The 17,509-nt window shown below is 41.9% G+C and overlaps 1 protein-coding gene across 3 annotated transcripts in view; it reads left to right on the top strand.

The window, feature by feature from the left end:
* SETD2 (SET domain containing 2, histone lysine methyltransferase) overlaps positions 1-17,509 on the top strand; it is a 150,263-nt gene that overhangs the window by 106,395 nt on the left and 26,359 nt on the right. For all 3 annotated transcript variants that reach the window (XR_004435802.1, XM_033205307.1, XM_033205313.1), the window contains 2 exons: positions 4,137-4,806; positions 15,436-15,570. Coding sequence is in view for 2 of the 3 variants with exons in the window: in XM_033205307.1 (XP_033061198.1) it covers positions 4,137-4,806; positions 15,436-15,570 (805 nt within the window). In the remaining variant the exon portion in view is untranslated. The remainder of the gene's footprint in view (positions 1-4,136; positions 4,807-15,435; positions 15,571-17,509) is intronic.

The following is a 17,509-nucleotide window of genomic DNA, read 5'->3' as shown; positions in this document are numbered from 1 at the left end:
TTTAGTTTTAAACTATCTGGGTATGTAATGTGATTTTTATTTGCATTCCCCTGATTACTAAATAGATTGAACATCTTGTCATATATTTATTGTCCATTTCTTTCTTTTGCATGTAGTTAACCCGTTTTCTCAGCACCATTTATTGAAAAGTCTGTCCTTTCCCCCACTGTAAGTTCTTGGTGCCTTTGTTGAAGATCAGTTGGTTTGTAAATGGGTAGATTTATATCTGCATTCTCTGTTCTGTTCTGTTGATCTATGTGTCTGTTTTTATGCCAGTACCATGTTGTTTTGGTTACTATAGCTTTGTATTGGCCATTTCTGTTTCCTGTTCTGTGAAGTATCTTTTTTTTTTTTTTTTTAGTGAGATAGAGACTTGCTCTGTTGCCCAGGCTGAAGTGCAGTGGCGCGATCTCGGCTCACTGCAAGCTCCGCCTCCTGGGTTCACACTATTCTCCTACCTCAGCCTCCTGAGTATCTAGGACTACAGGCTCCCGCCACCATGCCCGGCTAATTTGTTGTAGTTTTAGTAGAGACAGGGTTTCACTGTTTTAACCAGGATGGTCTCGATCTCCTGACCTCGTGATCCGCCTACCTCATCCTCCCAAAGTGCTGGGATTACAGGCATGAGTCACTGCACCCGGCTGTTCTGTGAAGTATCTTATATGTGTAGTTCATTCATTGAATTATTTGTCTTTTTTAGTTGTATGTGTCCTTTATATTCTAAATATAGTTTTGTCTTGGTGATAATTGTTGCAAATACCTTCTCCTAGTTTTCTCCTTGTATTTTGACTCTTTTTGTACCTTTTGATAAATAGAATTTTATGATTTAGCTGAATGTATCATATATGGTATGTTTTCTTTATGGTTTTTGCTTATTGTGTCTTAAGAAATCCTTCCCTACCCTTGAGGAGGAGATTTTTTTTGTATTTTAAGAGAATTAAATCCTTAATCCATTTGGAATTAATTTTTGTATATATTATAAGGGAGGGATTCAGTTTTATTTTTCTCTAATACCCAGTTGTCCCAGCACCATTTACTTGAAAACCCATCCTTTTCACTTGTCTGCAGTGCTGCCTGTCTCCCACAAATTTTCATATATGGGAAGACCTTTTTCTGGGGCTTATGATGACTGTAGCTTCTATTAGGTCTTTGTAGCAAAACACTACCCCTTTCTTGGTTTTCCTCTGGGAAATCTTGTCTTTTCTCAGACTTTTATTCTTCTTTAGAATCTGCTTCCTTAGAATCCTACCCACCAAAGAGATGATTCTGTAGTGACTTAACATTGATACAATTTTGGGTATGCTTATCTCTGTCTAATTAGGTCTCTTTTGAGACAGGGTCTTACTCTGTTGCCCAGGCTTGAGTGCAGTGGCATGATCATGGCTCACTGCAGCCTTGCTTTACCTGCACCAGCGCAAGCAATCCTCCCACTTCAGCCCCCATCCAGTAGGTGGGACTACAAGGAAGCGCCACGACCCCCGGTTTTTTTTGTTTTTTTGTAGAGACGGGAGTTTTGCCATTTTGCCCAGGCTGGTGTTAAATTCCTGGGTCTCGAGGCTGTCAGATCACCTAAGGTTAGGTGTCGGATCACCTAAGGTCAGGAGTTCAAGACCAGTCTGGCCAACATGGTGAAACCCCGTCTCTGTTAAAAATACAAAAAATTAGCCGGGCATGGTGTCTCACGCCTGTAATCCCAGCTACTTGAGAAGCTGAGGCATGAGAGTCGCTTGAACCCAGGAGGCGGAGGTTGCAGTGAGCTGAGAACACACTGTGCACTCCAGCCTGGGTGACAGAGCAAGACTGTCTGAAAAAATAAATAAATAAAATGCATACAGTTTTGTAACCACCACCACAAGCATGATACAGAGCACTTCCATCGCCTTAAAAAATTCCTGGTCAGGCATGGTGGCTCATGCCTGTAATCCCAGTACTTTGGGAGGCCAAGGTGGGTGGATCATGAGGTCAGGAGTTTGAGACCAACCTGGCCAATATAGTGAAACCCCATCTCTACCAAAAATACAAAACTTACCCAGGTGTAGTGGCACGTGCCTGTAGTCCCAGCTACTCAGGAGTCTGAGGCAGGAGAATCGTTTGAACCCGGGAGGCGGAGGCTGCAGTGACCTGAGATTATGTCGCTGCACTCCAGCCTGGGTGACAGAGCAAGACTCCATCTCAAAAAAAAAAAGAAAAAAATTCCTGGCCAAGCGCAGTGACTTACGCCTGCAATCCCAGCACTTTGAGAGACTGAGGCAGGCAGATAACTTGAGGTCAGGAGTTCAAGACCAGCCTGACCACCATGGTGAAACCTGTCTCTACTGTGAATGCAAAAATTAGCCAGGCATGGTGATGCGCCCCTGTAATCCCGGTTACTGGGGAGATTAAGGCAGGAGAAGCACTTGAACCTGGGAGGTGGAGGTTGCAGTGAGCCAATATCACACCATTGTGTGCCAGTCTGGGTGACAAGAACGAGACTCCCTCTCAAAAAAACAAAACAAAACAAAACAAAAAAGGCCAGGCGTGGTGGCTTACACCTGTAATCCCAGAACTTTGGGAGGCCAAGGTGGGCAGATCACGAGGTCAGGAGATTGAGACCAACCTGGCGAACACTGTGAAACCCTGTCTCTACTAAAAATACAAAAAAAAAAAAAAAAATTTGCTGGGCGTGGTGGTGGGCGCCTGTAGTCCCAGCTGCTCGGGAGGCTGAGGCAGGAGAATGGCATGAACCCGGGGGTGGAGCTTGCAGTGAGCGGAAATTGCGTCACTGCACTCCAGCCTGGGCAACAGCGCAAGACTGTCTTTAAAAAAAAAAAAAATTCCTTTGTGCCCGTTTGTAGTCAGTCCGTTCCACATCCCTAACTGCTGGCAACCACTGATCTGCTTTCTGACCCTCTCGTTTTGTCTTCTCCATAATGTCAAAAAAGTGGTATATAGTATGTAGCATTTGAATCTGCCTTCTTTCACTTGTCATATTGCATTTTAGATTCATTCATCTATGTTATTGTGTGTCTCAATGGTTTTTTTTTTTATTGCTGAGTAGTCCATTGTATTCATGTACCATAGTTTATGAATTCATCATTTCAGAGACATTTGACTGTTGTGAATATTGCTGCTATGTACAAGTCTTATGTGAATATTCTCCGTCTTTCTTTTTTTCTTTTTTTTTTTTTTTTTTTGAGACGGAGTCTTGCCCTGTTGCCCAGGCTGGAGTGCAGTGGCGCAATCTCAGATCACTCCCACCTCTGCCTCCCGGGTTCAAGCGATTCTCCTGCCTCAGCCTCCTGCATAGCTGGAATTACAGGCACACGCCACCATGCCCAGCTAATTTTTGTATTTTTAGTAGAGACGGGGTTTCACCATGTTGGCCAGGCTGGTCTTAAACTCCTGACCTCAGTTGATCTGCCCACCTCATCATGCCTGGCCTCTCGCTCATATTTGAAAGAAAGTTTTTTGGGGGAAGTAGTTTCTCTCAACTGACTCAATTATTTCTCTCAATTATTTCTCTGACTCTATTATTCAGTTTTCTGGCTTCCCTTAACTGGTTTTGTGAGACTTGGTCTAATTTTCGTCCTTCTCTAATCTGGCTTTTCTCTTGGTCTACTTTTAAGATGTTCTTTTTGTATATGACTTTCTCCTGTATATTTTTATGAGGATTTCTTTTTCTTTTCCTAGTTGGAATTCATTAGACTTTTGAATTTGAAGGTTACTTTTCAAGTATTTATCTTCATATCTGATCTCCTGCTTGACCATACTGTGGAATTTAGGGACAATAAATTGGATTGAGTATTGGATTATTTCTTGATTTATAACACTTATTCTGTTTTTTATTTTAATTTTAGAATTTGTGATTATAGCACTGTCCCCAGCTATAAAGAATAGGTTGCTATATCTATCTATAATCTTAAAATTCTAGAAACCTAAGGAAAGAGATGAAATTATTTTCATCTCATTATCAGTTCCTTGGGATTCTGTTCTGTCTGCAAGACAAGCTGAGTAATTTTGAGTATAGTTTTAAACTAGTGCCAAATGGGGTTTGGTGTGGTTAGTGGTTTAGTCATGAGTGACATAATACTTATTAGTGCTTTGATTATGTCTGTGATTTAGGGAGAAACTTTTTGTGGTCCTTATTTTCTTTCTAGATATGATACACCAACTTCTAAAAAGAAAGTACGAATTAAAGACCGCAATAAACTTTCTACAGAGGAACGCCGAAAGTTGTTTGAGCAAGAGGTGGCTCAACGGGAGGCTCAGAAACAGCAGCAACAGATGCAGAACCTGGGAATGACATCACCACTGCCCTATGACTCTCTTGGTTATAATGCCCCACATCATCCCTTTGCTGGTTACCCACCAGGTTATCCCATGCAGGCCTATGTGGATCCCAGCAACCCTAATGCTGGAAAGGTGCTCCTGCCCACACCCAGCATGGACCCAGTGTGTTCTCCAGCTCCTTATGATCATGCTCAGCCCATGGTGGGACATTCTACAGAACCCCTTTCTGCCCCACCACCAGTACCAGTCGTGCCACATGTGGCAGCTCCTGTGGAAGTTTCCAGTTCCCAGTATGTGACCCAGAGTGAAGGTGTAGTACACCAAGACTCCAGCGTTGCTGTCTTGCCAGTGCCGGCCCCCGGCCCAGTTCAGGGACAGAATTATAGTGTCTGGGATTCAAACCAACAGTCTGTCAGTGTACAGCAGCAGTACTCCCCTGCACAGTCTCAAGCAACCATATATTATCAAGGACAGACATGTCCAACAGTCTATGGTGTGACATCACCTTATTCACAGACAACTCCACCAATTGTACAGGTAACTAATTCTGAAACTTCGCTTTTCTGCTTTATGGTCTTTTCATGGGATGTTAGTTAAATCTGGTACAGGGGAGGAAGTCCTACCATGGACTACTTGCATATGTTGATGAACTTTGTATGTATTGGTTATGTATTGTGTGAAATATTGCCAAAACTTGGCAGCTAAGACAATAGGTAAGTATTTTCTCACAGTTACCATGGGTCAGTAACTCAGAAGCAGCTTAGCAGCGTGGATCTGGCTCAGGGTTTTCCATGAAATTACAGTCAAGCTGTTAGCCATGGCTGCAGTCATCTGAAGGCTGAACTAGATATAAAGGATTCACTTTGCAACTTACTCACACCGTTGTTAGCAGGCCTCTATTTCTGCCAAGGGAGAACCCTTCATCATGGTAATATTTTTGTGTTTTCTAAAATCATGGTCAGGCCAGGCTGTGGTAGCTTACACCTGTAATCTCAGCACTTTGGGAGGCCGAGGTGGACAGATCACCTGAAGTCAGGAGTTTTGAGATCAGCCAGGCCAACATGGTGAAACCCCGTCTCTACTAAAAAATACAAAAAATTAGCTGTCAATGGTGGCTCATGCCTGTAATCCCAGCTACTTGGTAGGCTGAGGCAGGAGAATCACTTGAACCCGGGAGGCAGAGGTTGCAGTGAGCCGAGATAGTGTCATTGTACTCCAGTCTGGACAACAGGGCGAGATGCCATCTCAAAAAATAAATAAATAAAATCAAGTTTGTTTTTTGTTTTTTTTTTTAATTATACAAGGCAGAACTTTTTTTTTTTTTTTTTTTTTTTTTTTTTTTTTTTTTTTTGAGATGGAGTCTCGCTCTGTCGCCCAGGCTGGAGTGCAGTGGCGTGATCTCAGCTCACTGCAAGCTCCACCTCCTGGTTCATGTTATTCTTCTGCCTCAGCCTCCCGAGTAGCTGGGACTACAGGTGCCTGCCACCATGCCTGGCTAATTTTTTGTATTTTTAGTAGAGATGGGGTTTCACTGTGTTAGCCAGGATGGTCTTGATCTCCTGACCTTGTGATCCACCCACCTCGGCCTCCTAAAAGTGTTGGGATTACAGGTGTGAGCCACCGTGCCTGGCCGGCAGAACTTTTTTTTATTTTTTATTTTATTTTAAGAGATTAGGTCTTGCTCTGCCACCCAGGCTGGAGTACAGTGATGTGATCATAGCTGACTGCAGCTTTAAACTCCTAGGCTCAAGTGATCTTCCCACCTCCCGAATAGCTGGGACTACAGGTGTGCATCACTGTACCCTGCTAATTTTTTTTTAAGAGATGAGGTCTCACTGTGTTGCCCAGGCTGGTCTTGAACTCCTGGCCTAGAGCGGTTCTCCTACCTTGGCCCTCCCAAAGTGTTGAGATTACAGGCATGAGCCACTGCGCCTGGCCAGCAGTACATTTAAAGCTGTAGAAACAAAAACATTGAAAGCATTATCATCACCGCATTTCTATCTCTCTCCCAGCACTCCTTGTTACCCCTTAAAAATGAAGTATTGTGGATATTAAAGACTCCCAACAGTGTTTCCTGCACATAATACTTAGTATTTAACAGTAATTTTTACTTCTGTTCATGTTTTCATAATGAAGCTGTATTTAAAACATTTGTTAAAATGGCCATGACAAGGTATCCTGCTTTAATTACTAAAACTCTAACTGTATTAACTACTTTCATTTTTTATGATCCTTTAAAGCACGTTTTATATATTTTATATATTTGTCTTGACTTGAGGTTTTTTATATCATGTTTTCCTACTTAAAATGATTTTTTTTCTTTTTAAAGATAGTAAGTCAGACTTTATTTAAGAGGAGCCAGAGGGGATAAGTATGGGGACCACTGTGGTGGGACTTGGAGTAGGGAAAAGAGATTTGACTCAATTCCTTAAAATGATTTGTAACCACTTTTTCAAATTATTTACTATTGTACTATATGTGTGTGTACATATATATACACATACATAAATGTTTTAATGGGTATAATACCCTATTTGCTTATATAGTCATCCAGTTCACTGGGGGTAGTCATTTAAATGGAAAATTATTTTTCGTAATTATAAATAGCATTCTGTTAAACATGCTTATAGTTTTTTTCTGCTTTTTGTTTGTTGTTTGGTTTAAAATGACTGTTACATTGTTACAGAAGGCTAGTGAAAATATGGGCATTGGTCATCAGGTATGAATTTTGTGTGTGTCTGTGTGTGTGTGTAGGGACAGAGTATGTTTAATTCTGCCTCCTACAGAATGTTTTGGGTTTTGGTTTTGTTTTACTGTCAATTTGACTTGGATATGAGCCATATTCTTTCTTGGCCAAGCCATTAGTTTTGAGTTTTTCCCTAAAAATATGTGTCAGGGATACAGTAAAAATGGTTTACGTCTCTCCTCATTCCTATTCCTGAAATATGTCCTCTCTTAGCACTAGAGTCTAAGCAACAGCAATGAAAGGTATCCATTAAAGACAGTAAAGAGCTCACTGGTCATATGGTTTTTTTTTTTTTTTTTTTTTTTTTTTTTTTTTTTTGAGGCGGAGTCTCGCTCTATCGCCCGGACTGGAGTGCAGTGGCCGGATCTCAGCTCACTGCAAGCTCCGCCTCCGGGTTTACGCCATTCTCCTGCCTCAGCCTCCCGAGTAGCTGGGACTACAGGCGCCCGCCACCTCGCCCGGCTAGTTTTTTGTATTTTTAGTAGAGACGGGGTTTCACTGTGTTAGCCAGGATGGTCTCGATCTCCTGACCTCGTGATCCGCCCGTCTCGGCCTCCCAAAGTGCTGGGATTACAGGCTTGAGCCACCGCGCCCGGCCGGTCATATGGTTTTTATTATAAAATAAAATCCATTTATTCCTTCCCAATGAGAAAAAAAATTATTTTGGGTTTATTCGTTAGCCATAAGAGCCAAGCATCACAATTTACTCGCTTCTAGTCTTTCGGTCTGTCCCTATCAAGAAGTACTTACTGATTCCCTAATCTACTTTGTGTGTACTTAAGTAGTAGGTAAATGGGCTGTGATGGTTCAACTATCCTTCCATTCCTCACTGTGTGAGATTAGTTGATCAGATGATATTGGGCTTTGGGGGTATTGAGAAATATAGAATATATTGTTAGTGTGTTTCGAGTCCTAGTTTATCATTTACTGTGTATCCTAGAAACAGGCATTAATATTCTTGAGTCCTTGTTTTCTCATCTATAAAATGAACAGAATGCCTCAGGATGGTTTTGATTTGCATAAGATAAGGGATATTAATAATGATAGATTCAAGGCACCATATACCTTGATGGTTACTTACAGTTATACACATAGTTACCTTAATAGTATTGAGGGGAAATTATTGACAGTAATGGGCTGTGAAATAACATCTGGTCATGTTCATCCTTCTGGTGTCTGGCCCTAAAAATCTGACCTCTAGGAGCCTTGAAGTCTGTGTTGTTGAAGCCCAGTGTTAACCATACAGTGTGGCTACTCAGAGTTCACAAGCTGTGATAACCTTGGTGGTGAAGTAATATGTAACATGATATAATATACATTTATGTCTGTGTATCTACATATTCGGTATCTTTAATATTTGGAGCAAATGTGTTATCAGAGGTGACTGATTTTTTTTACACAACTGCATACTAAACAGAAAAGCTCAATTTTAACAGAGGTCATGTAATTTGTAGTGGTCTTGTGACACTAATAAGTGACTTATTCTCACAGAGTTATACTATATTACATCTCAAGGGTTTGAGCGCTTAGACTGTAATTTTTCATTTTAGGTTGGTTCAAAAGTAGTCATGGCTTTTGCTGTTAAAAATGGCGAAAACTACTTTTGTACTGACCTAATATAAAGTGAAGTGATTCAGATATAAAGTAATTTAATGATTTTTTTATTCTTCTAGAAGTGGTGACAGAAAAATTGTATTTTTCCCTCTAAAACCTATTGGACCTTCTCAGATTTATTCTGTAATTCCCATTAGAAATCACATTTTAGCCGGGCGCAGTGGCTCACGCCTGTAATCCCAGCACTTTGGGAGGCCAAAGCGGGTGGATCACGAGGTCAGGAGATCGAGACCATCCTGGCTAACACGGTGAAACCCCGTCGCTACTAGAAATACAAAAAAATCAGCCGGGCGTGATGGCGGGCCCCTGTAGTCCCGCCTACTCAGGAGGCTGAGGCAGGAGAATGGCGAGAACCCCGGAGGCGGAGCTTGCATGCGCTGAGATCGCGCCACTGCACTCCAGGCTGGGCGACAGAGCAAGACTCTGTCTCAAAAAAAAAAAAAAAAAAAAAAAAAAAATCACATTTTAGGCCTGGCATGGTGGCTCACTTCTGTAATCCCAGCACTTTTGAAGGCCAAGGTGGGCGGATCATCTGAGGTCAGGAGTTCAAGACCAGCCTGGCCAACATGGTGAAACCCCATCTCTACAAAAATTAGCTGGGCATGATGGCGGATGTCTGTAATCCCAGCCACTGGGGAGGTTGAGGCAGGAGAATCATTTGAACCCGGGAGGCGGAGGTTGCAGTGAACCAAGATTGCACCATTGCACTCTAGCCTGGGAGACAGAGCGAGACTCCGTCCCCAGAAAAAGTCAGTTTAAAGATACTCCTAGCGGATATATAGTTGAGAAACTAGCATTTTTGTAAAATTTTTTCTTCTTCTTCTTTTTTTTTTTTTTGGAGACAGTGTCTGGCTCTATCACCCAGGCTAGAGTGCAGTGGCGCAATCTCGGCTCACTGCAACCTCTACCTCCCAGGTTCAAGAGATTCTCCTGCCTGAGCCTCACTAGTAGCTGGGATTACAGATGTGCACTACCACTCCCAGCTAATTTTTTGTATTTTTAGTAGAGACAGGGTTTTGCCATGTTGGTCAGGCTGGTCTCGAATTCCTGATCTCAGGTGATCCTCCTGCCTCGGCCTCCCAAAGTGCTGGGATTACAGGCTTGAACCACCATGCCTGGCCTCATTTGTGTAATTTTAAGTCATTTGAATGAGCACGCTCTTCAAATCTCATACAGGTTTTTCAGCCAGGCGTGGTGGCTCACATCTGTAATCCCAGCACTTTGAGAGGCTGCAGCAGAAAGATCACTTGAACCCAGGAGTTTGAAACCAGCTTAGGTAACATAGTGAGACCCTATCTCTACAAAAAGTAAACAAAATTAGCCGAGTGTGGTGGCACATGCCTGTGGTCCCAGCTATTTGGGAGGGCTGAAATGGAAAGATTGCTTAAATCCAGGAGATTGAGGCTGCAATAAGCCGAGATTGTGCCACTGCACTCCAGCCTGGGTACAGAAAAACAAACATTCATGTTTTTCTGTGATACAGAAAAAATAAAACAGAAATCTCATGTAGGTTTTTCCTTAGCAAATAGGTAAGTCACATGATAATACGTACATGTCTCACAAACGTGTGTATCTTCTGCATTATTCCAGTCATACTGCAAATCGCTTTCCCTTCTTGGTTTATAGAAACCAAATTCATACTGTTAAAAGCCTAGAAGTCTTTTTTTAAAAAATAAGTAGATACTGCTGCTGTTATCTCCCAGCCAGCATTTGGAAGTGGTCTTCGAAACCACAGCTTTATTCCATATGAGTCAAATACTAGTGTCTGGATAATGAGCCTTACTTAAACATCTGATCTTGTCAGAAAAATTCTTCATGAATATATTGTCAATGATGGCCAAAGAAATTCTGTCCTCCAAAATATTAACAGTTTTCTATTGTACATTTGGATGATTGACTTCCTGGTTACTCTAGAAATAACATGTTTTATCGTGGTGAATTTTTTTTTTTTTTCCTCAAAATTAAGAGTTTGAACTAGCCTTTTTCTTGTTTTATAAAATCAGAATATCGGAATATTAAATGTTCACACTCAGAATATGTGAGGTAATTATGAAATCCATTCTATTCCAAATAAGTGAAGGTACCAGTAGTAGGAAATGAAGTCAAAGAAGTTACAATAGGGTCTTAGGAGGAGCTTTAAGAGGATTTTTGGTTGTTAGGCTGAGTAATGTGGAAATCCACTGAAGCAGTTAAAATTGAAGAAAGCATGATCTGAGATGTTTTGAGAGGATCACTGGCTGCTCTGGGTAAAAGAGATTGCAGGAGTCAAGGGCAAAAGTAGGAGACTGGCCAGGCATGGTGGCTCATATGCCTGTAATCTAAGCACTTTGGGAGGCTGATGTGGGAGGATCGCTTGAGCCTAGTAGTTTGAGATCAGCCTGGGTAACATGGCAAAACCTTATCTTTACAAAAAAATAGAAAAAGTAGTTGGATGTGGTAGCATGCTTTTGTAGTCTCAGCTACTCAGGAGGCCGAGGCAGGAGGATCATCTGAGCCCACGAGGTCAACGCTGTTGTGAGCCTTGGTGGCACCACTGCTTTACAGCCTCGATAACAGAGTGAGACCTTGTCTCAGCAAAAAAAAAAAAAAAAAAAAAAAAAAAAATGTAGGGAGACAAATAATGGTCATGGCAAGATAATATGGTCACTTGCACATGGTATGAGTGGAGGGATAAGAAAATAGGCCAGGTACAGTGGCTCACATCTATAATCCCAGCACTTTGGGAAGCCAAGGTGTGGGGATCACTTGAAGTCAGGAGTTCAGGACCAGCCTGGCCAACATGGTGAAAGCTTGTCTCTACTAAAAATACAAAAAAATTAGGTGGGCTTGGTGGCGCACACCTGTAATCCCAGCTACTCAGGAGGCTGAGGCAGGAGAATTGCTTGAACCCAGGCAGCAGAGGTTACAATGAGTTGAGACCATACCACTGCACTTCAGCCTGGGTGACAGAGCGAGACTCTGTCTCAAAAAAAAAAAAAAGAGAGAAAATGTATACAGGTTGAGTATCCCTTATCTGTAATGCTTCGGACCTGAAGTGTTTTGTATTTTGGATTTTTTCAGATTTGGGAATACTTACATTATATATACTTAGTGATTGAGCATCCCTAAGCCAAAATCCAAAGTATTCCAGTGAGTATTTCCTTTGAGCACCATGTGAACACTCAAAAAGTTTCATATTTTGTAGCATTTAGGATTTCTGATTAGGGAAATCAGAAATGTTTATGCTCAACCTGTACATAAATACAATCATGTACCATGCAATGGCATTTTGGTCAACAACAGATGGCATTTATGACAGTGATCCTCGTAAAATTATTATGGAGGTGAAAAATTCTTCTGGCCTTGTGACATCTTGATTATCCTGACTTTGTGTAAGCGTAGGCTAATGTGTGTGTTTATGTCTTAGTTTTTGTTTTTTTATGTTGATACATAATAGGCGTACGTATTTTCAGGGTACATGTGATAATCATGTAATTAGTAAAAATCAGTGTATTGAGATATCCATCACCATAAATATTTGTCTTTTCTTTATGCTAGAAACATTCAATTATTCTCTTCTAGCTGTTTTGAAATATGTAATAAGATTATTGTAAAGTATAGATACCTTATTGATCTATCAAATACTTGGTCCTGTTTCCTCTATCAAATTGTATGTTTTTCCCATATATATGGGAAAAACTTATACAGTAAGTTTATATATATAAGAAAAGCTTATAAATAGATGTAAAAATATATAAACTGGTAAGTTTATATATGTAAGAATATATATGTTTATATATTTAGAAAAAACTTATAGAATAAAAATAAGGATACAAAGAAAATATTTGGGCCGGGCGCGGTGGCTCACGCCTGTAATCCCAGCACTTTGGGAGGCCGAGGCGGGCTGATCACGAGGTCAGGAGATTGAGACCATCCTGGCTAACACGGTGAAACCCTGTCTCTACTAAAAATAGAAAAAATTAGCCGGGCGTGGTGGTGCGTGCCTGTAGTCCCAGCTACTCGGAGGCTGAGGCAGGAGAACGGCGGAGCTTGCATTGCAGTGAGCCGAGATCATGCCATTGTACTCTAGCCTGGGTGACAAAGCAAGACTCTTTGTCTCAAAAAAAAAAAAAAGTAAAGAAAATATTTGGCCCAGTGTGTTGTCTCACATCTGTAATCCCAACAGTCTGGGAGGCCGAGGCAGGAGAATCACTGGAACGCAAGAGTTCAAGACCAGCCTAGACGACATAACGAAACCCTGTTTCTACAAATTTGTTTTTAATTAGCTGGGCGTGGTAGCACATACTTGGGAGGCTGAGATGGAAAGATTGCTTCAGTCCAGGAGTTCAAGGCTACAGTAAGCTATGATCACACTACTGCATTCCAGCCTGGGTGACAGAACGAGACTCTATTTAAAAAAAAATACAGGCCGGGTGTGATGGCTCACACCTGTAATCCCAGCACTTTGGGAGGCCAAGGTGGGCGGATCACAAGGTCAGGAGATGGAGACCATCCTGGCCAACATGGTGAAACCCCGTCTCTATTAAAATACAAAAAATTAGTTGGGTGTGGTGGCATGCACCTGTAGTCCCAGGTACTCGGGAGGCTGAGGCAGGAGAATTGCTTGAACCCAGGAGGTGGGGGTTGCAGTGAGCCAAGATTGCGCCACTGCATTCCAGCCTGGCGACAGAGCAAGATTCCTTCTAGAATTGCATGAACCAGGGAGGAGGGTTGTTTATACAGCTGTAGAATGTGTTTGTATTTTAAGATAAGTGTTACAAAAGAGTTAAAAAGTTGAAAAAATTTAAGTTTATAAAGTAAAATAGTTATGTTACAGTTAATTTATTAAGAAAGAAAAATGTTTTATAAATAAACTTAGTGTAGCCTAACTTTATATAGCCCAGTGTTTATAGTGTACAGTAGTGTATGGTAATGTCCTAGGCCTTCGTATTCACTCACTCACCACTCACTGACTCAAGGCAACTTCCAGTCCTGCAAGCTTTGTTTATGGTTAGTGTCCTATACAGGTGTATCATTTAAATTTTTTTTTTTTTTTTGAGATGGAGTCTCGCTTTGTCATCCAGACTGGAGTGCAGTGACACCATCTCGGTTCACTGCAACCTCCGCCCCCCAGGTTCAAGCGATTCTTCTGCCTCAGCCTCCTGAGTAGCTGGGACTACAGGCGCCTGCCACCATGCCTGGCTAATTTTTTGTATTTTTAGTAGAGACGGGATTTTACCGTGTTAGCCAGGCTGGTCTCGATCTCCTGACCTCGTGATCCACCCACCTTGGCCTCCCAAAGTGCTGGGATTACAGGCGTAAACCCCCGTGCCCGGCTTTAAAAAATTTTATACTGATTTTTACTGTACCTTTTTCATGTTTAAATGTGTTTAGACACATAGATACTGTTATAATTGCTTACAAGTCTTTATTACAGAAACATGCTGTACAGGTTTGTAGCCTAGGAACAACAGGCTATACCATATAGCCTAGGTATCTAATAGACTTGTGAAGTACACTGTATGATGTGTAAATACCTCATACACTTAGTAGGTTTGTGAAAGTACATTTTATGATGTTACCACAACAATGAAATCTCCTAACAACGCATTTCTCAGAAAGTACCCCCTTGTTAAGCAATACATGACTGTACATTTTCCTCTCAGGCTTTGTGATACTATTCTGATGATAATTCTGCCTTAACAATTAACGTTTTTCAGTCTGGTTTATTATCTGAGTAGATTAAGCTGATCCAGAATACCAGATTAGGTATTCTTTTCCTTTTTCCTGTGTCCAGTCAGTAATTACTCGTCCAGAAACCTGCTAGGTAGCTGCATTGCCTATTCAGACTACTTGAGTTTTTACTGGTATCATTTGGAATTGTATTTTATATTTTGAGTACTTACCATTTAATGTTTCTGTATCATTTTACCTGCTATAGAATCTCAGTCCATAGGAGCAAAATCTCTCCATAAGTACAGGATATATGTCTATTCAGTTCCTTAGCAGTCACCACCTCTTAGGACAGCAAGGCTATTTTTCAGTCTTCTTGTCACCTCTTCTTCTTTAAGCAGATTTTCTATGCTTGAGAAATAATTACAGAGTAGGTATAAGCCCTAGTATAGTACTTATTTCTTATGAAACTCCAGGCATAGGCAGTACCTGTTTTTGATGGTGGTCAGCACTAAATGAGATGATGTATGTTAAGGGGCTTCTTGTGTCATAGAACACTGTATAAGTTAGTGTGTAGTGAGAATTTCAGATGCATTGATTCTGCTGTCTTTCTGCCAAGGAGTTTTATTATAGAAGACTACAAAAAGCTAACACAAAAGGTAGCTTAAAATTTGATCATCTTATTTACTATGATTCGCACCCTTTGACCTTTTCTGGTCCAAACAACCTGTTATGACAAGTTGGTAGCAAAAGACTTCCTTCAGAGCAGCGTGGCATTGTTTCTTGTATATTCCAGGAGCAGCACTTCATTGTTTTTTGCTTATAGAAACTGTCCAACTGTTTAATTTTCAATGTCTTTCCAATATCATTGAAAGCTAAACAATTGGAGACTTTCTATGAACAATAAAAAGAAAAAAAGTTTTTTATTTTCTTATGATAAAATAAAATCTAAGTAAATGAATAGGGAATTAGTCAAAACAGAAACCTTGGTGTTTGAAACAAAAAAATTGTTTTACACATTTATGTCCAAATATATATTTAAAAAATTTAAAAATGTTATGGATATATCTTTAAGATTGTGCCATCTTGGAAGTCAGTCTGTTTATTAAAGTGACAAAAGTTTAAATTATTGATTTCTTCATTTTGTCTTTTAGAGTTATGCCCAGCCAAGTCTTCAGTATATCCAGGGGCAACAGATTTTCACAGCTCATCCACAAGGAGTAGTGGTACAGCCAGCCGCAGCAGTGACTACAATAGTTGCACCAGGGCAGCCTCAGCCCTTGCAGCCAGTAAGAAATATCTCAGTTGTTAAAACTCATTGACTGTCTACTTTGTCTTTTTCTTTTTGGTTTGGTTTGGTTTCGGGTTTTATTTTTGGGTTCTTTTTCACATGTTCTTTGTTTATTTTATAAATAAAATTTTTTTTAAATTTTGTTTGTGTATTTATTTACTTATTTTGAGATGGTGTCTCGCTCTGTCACCCAGGGTGGAATTCAGTGGCACAATCTTGGCTCACTGCAACCTCCACCTCCTGGGTTAAAGTGATTCTCCTGCCTCAGCCACTTGAGTAGCTGGGATTACAGGTGCGCGCCACCATGCCCGGCTAATTTTGTGTTTTTAGTAGAGACAGAGTTGCCAGTGTTGACCAGGCTGGTCTTGAACTCCTGACCTCAGGTAATCCACCCACCTCGGCTTCCCAGAGTGCTGGGATTATAGGCGTGAGCCACCACGCCCGGCCTGTTTTTAAATTTGAATAGCCACCAAATTCACCTGAGCACCCTGAGGGCATGAACTCAACCATTTTGTTAAAAAAAAAAAATTTAATTCTGTAGAATTTATAGTTCTGTTAATATATATTTTGCTCCGCACCTGTAGTCCCAGCTACTCAGGAGGCTGAGACAGGAGAATGGCGTGAGCGTGGGGGCGGGGCTTGCAGTGAGCTGATATCGTGTCCACTGTACTACAGCCTGGGCGACAGAGTGAGATTCTGTCTCAAAAAAAAAAAAAAAAAAAAGCTCCTAGGATCCTTTTTATTTGTTGTTTACCCTGACCTTGTATTTTTATATTTTACTATGAATTTTTGAAGTAATAACTTTCTTTTTTTGTTGTTGTTGTTTACTCTGTCACCTAGGCTGGAGTGCAGTGACACGATCTTGGCTCACTACAACCTCCACTTCTGGGTTCGAGTGAGTCTCCTGCCTCAGCCTCCTGAGTAGCTGGAACTACAGGTGTGCATCAGTGCGCCCAGCTAACTTTTTTTTTTTTTTTTTTTTAAGAGACGGAGTCTTGCTCTGTCGCCCAGGCTGGAGTGCAGTGGCAGGATCTCGGCTCACTGCAAGCGCCGCCTCCTGGGTTCACACCATTCTCCAGCCTTAGCCTCCCAAGTAGCTGGGACTACAGGTGCCTGTCACTACGCCCGGCTAATTTTTGTGTTTTTAGTAGAGACGGGGTTACTTTTTTTTTTTTTTGAGACGGAGTCTCGCTCTGTCACCCAGGCTGGAGTGCTGTGGCCGGATCTCAGCTCACTGCAAGCTCCGCCTCCTGGGTTCACGCCATTCTCCTGCCTCAGCCTCCCGGGTAGCTGGGACTACAGGCGCCGCCACCTCGCCCGGCTAGTTTTTTGTAGTTTTTAGTAGAGACGGGGTTTCACCGTGTTAGCCAGGATGGTCTCGTGATCCGCCCATCTCGGCCTCCCAAAGTGCTGGGATTACAGGCTTGAGCCACCGCGCCCGGCCTAGAGACGGGATTTCACTGTGTTAGCCAGGATGGTCTCAATCCCCTGACCTCATGATCTGCCCACCTTGGCCTCCCAAAGTTCTGGGATTACAGGCGTGAGTCACCGCGCCTGACCTTAATTTTTGTATTTTTAGATACGGGGTTTTACCGTGTTGGCCGGGCTAGTCTCGAACTGCTGACCTCATGATCCTCCTGCTTAGGCCTCCCAAAAAGTGTTGGGATCACAGGCGTGAGCCATTGCACCTGGCCGAAGTAATAATTTTCTAGACCAGGCTGGGCGCGGTGGCTCAAGCCTGTAATCCCAGCACTTTGGGAGGCCGAGACGGGCGGATCACGAGGTCAGGAGATCGAGACCATCCTGGCTAACACGGTGAAACCCCGTCTCTACTAAAAAATACAAAAAACTAGCCGGGCGAGGTGGCGGGCGCCTGTAGTCCCAGCTACTCGGGAGGCTGAGGCAGGAGAATGGCGTGAACCGGGAGGCGGAGCTTG

Source organism: Trachypithecus francoisi, unplaced genomic scaffold, assembly GCF_009764315.1.
Source record: "Trachypithecus francoisi isolate TF-2019V2 unplaced genomic scaffold, Tfra_2.0 Lachesis_group0, whole genome shotgun sequence".
Classification (NCBI taxonomy): domain Eukaryota; kingdom Metazoa; phylum Chordata; class Mammalia; order Primates; family Cercopithecidae; genus Trachypithecus; species Trachypithecus francoisi.
Note: the sequence above shows the minus strand (reverse complement) of the source record. Positions and strands in the feature narration are given on the sequence as shown.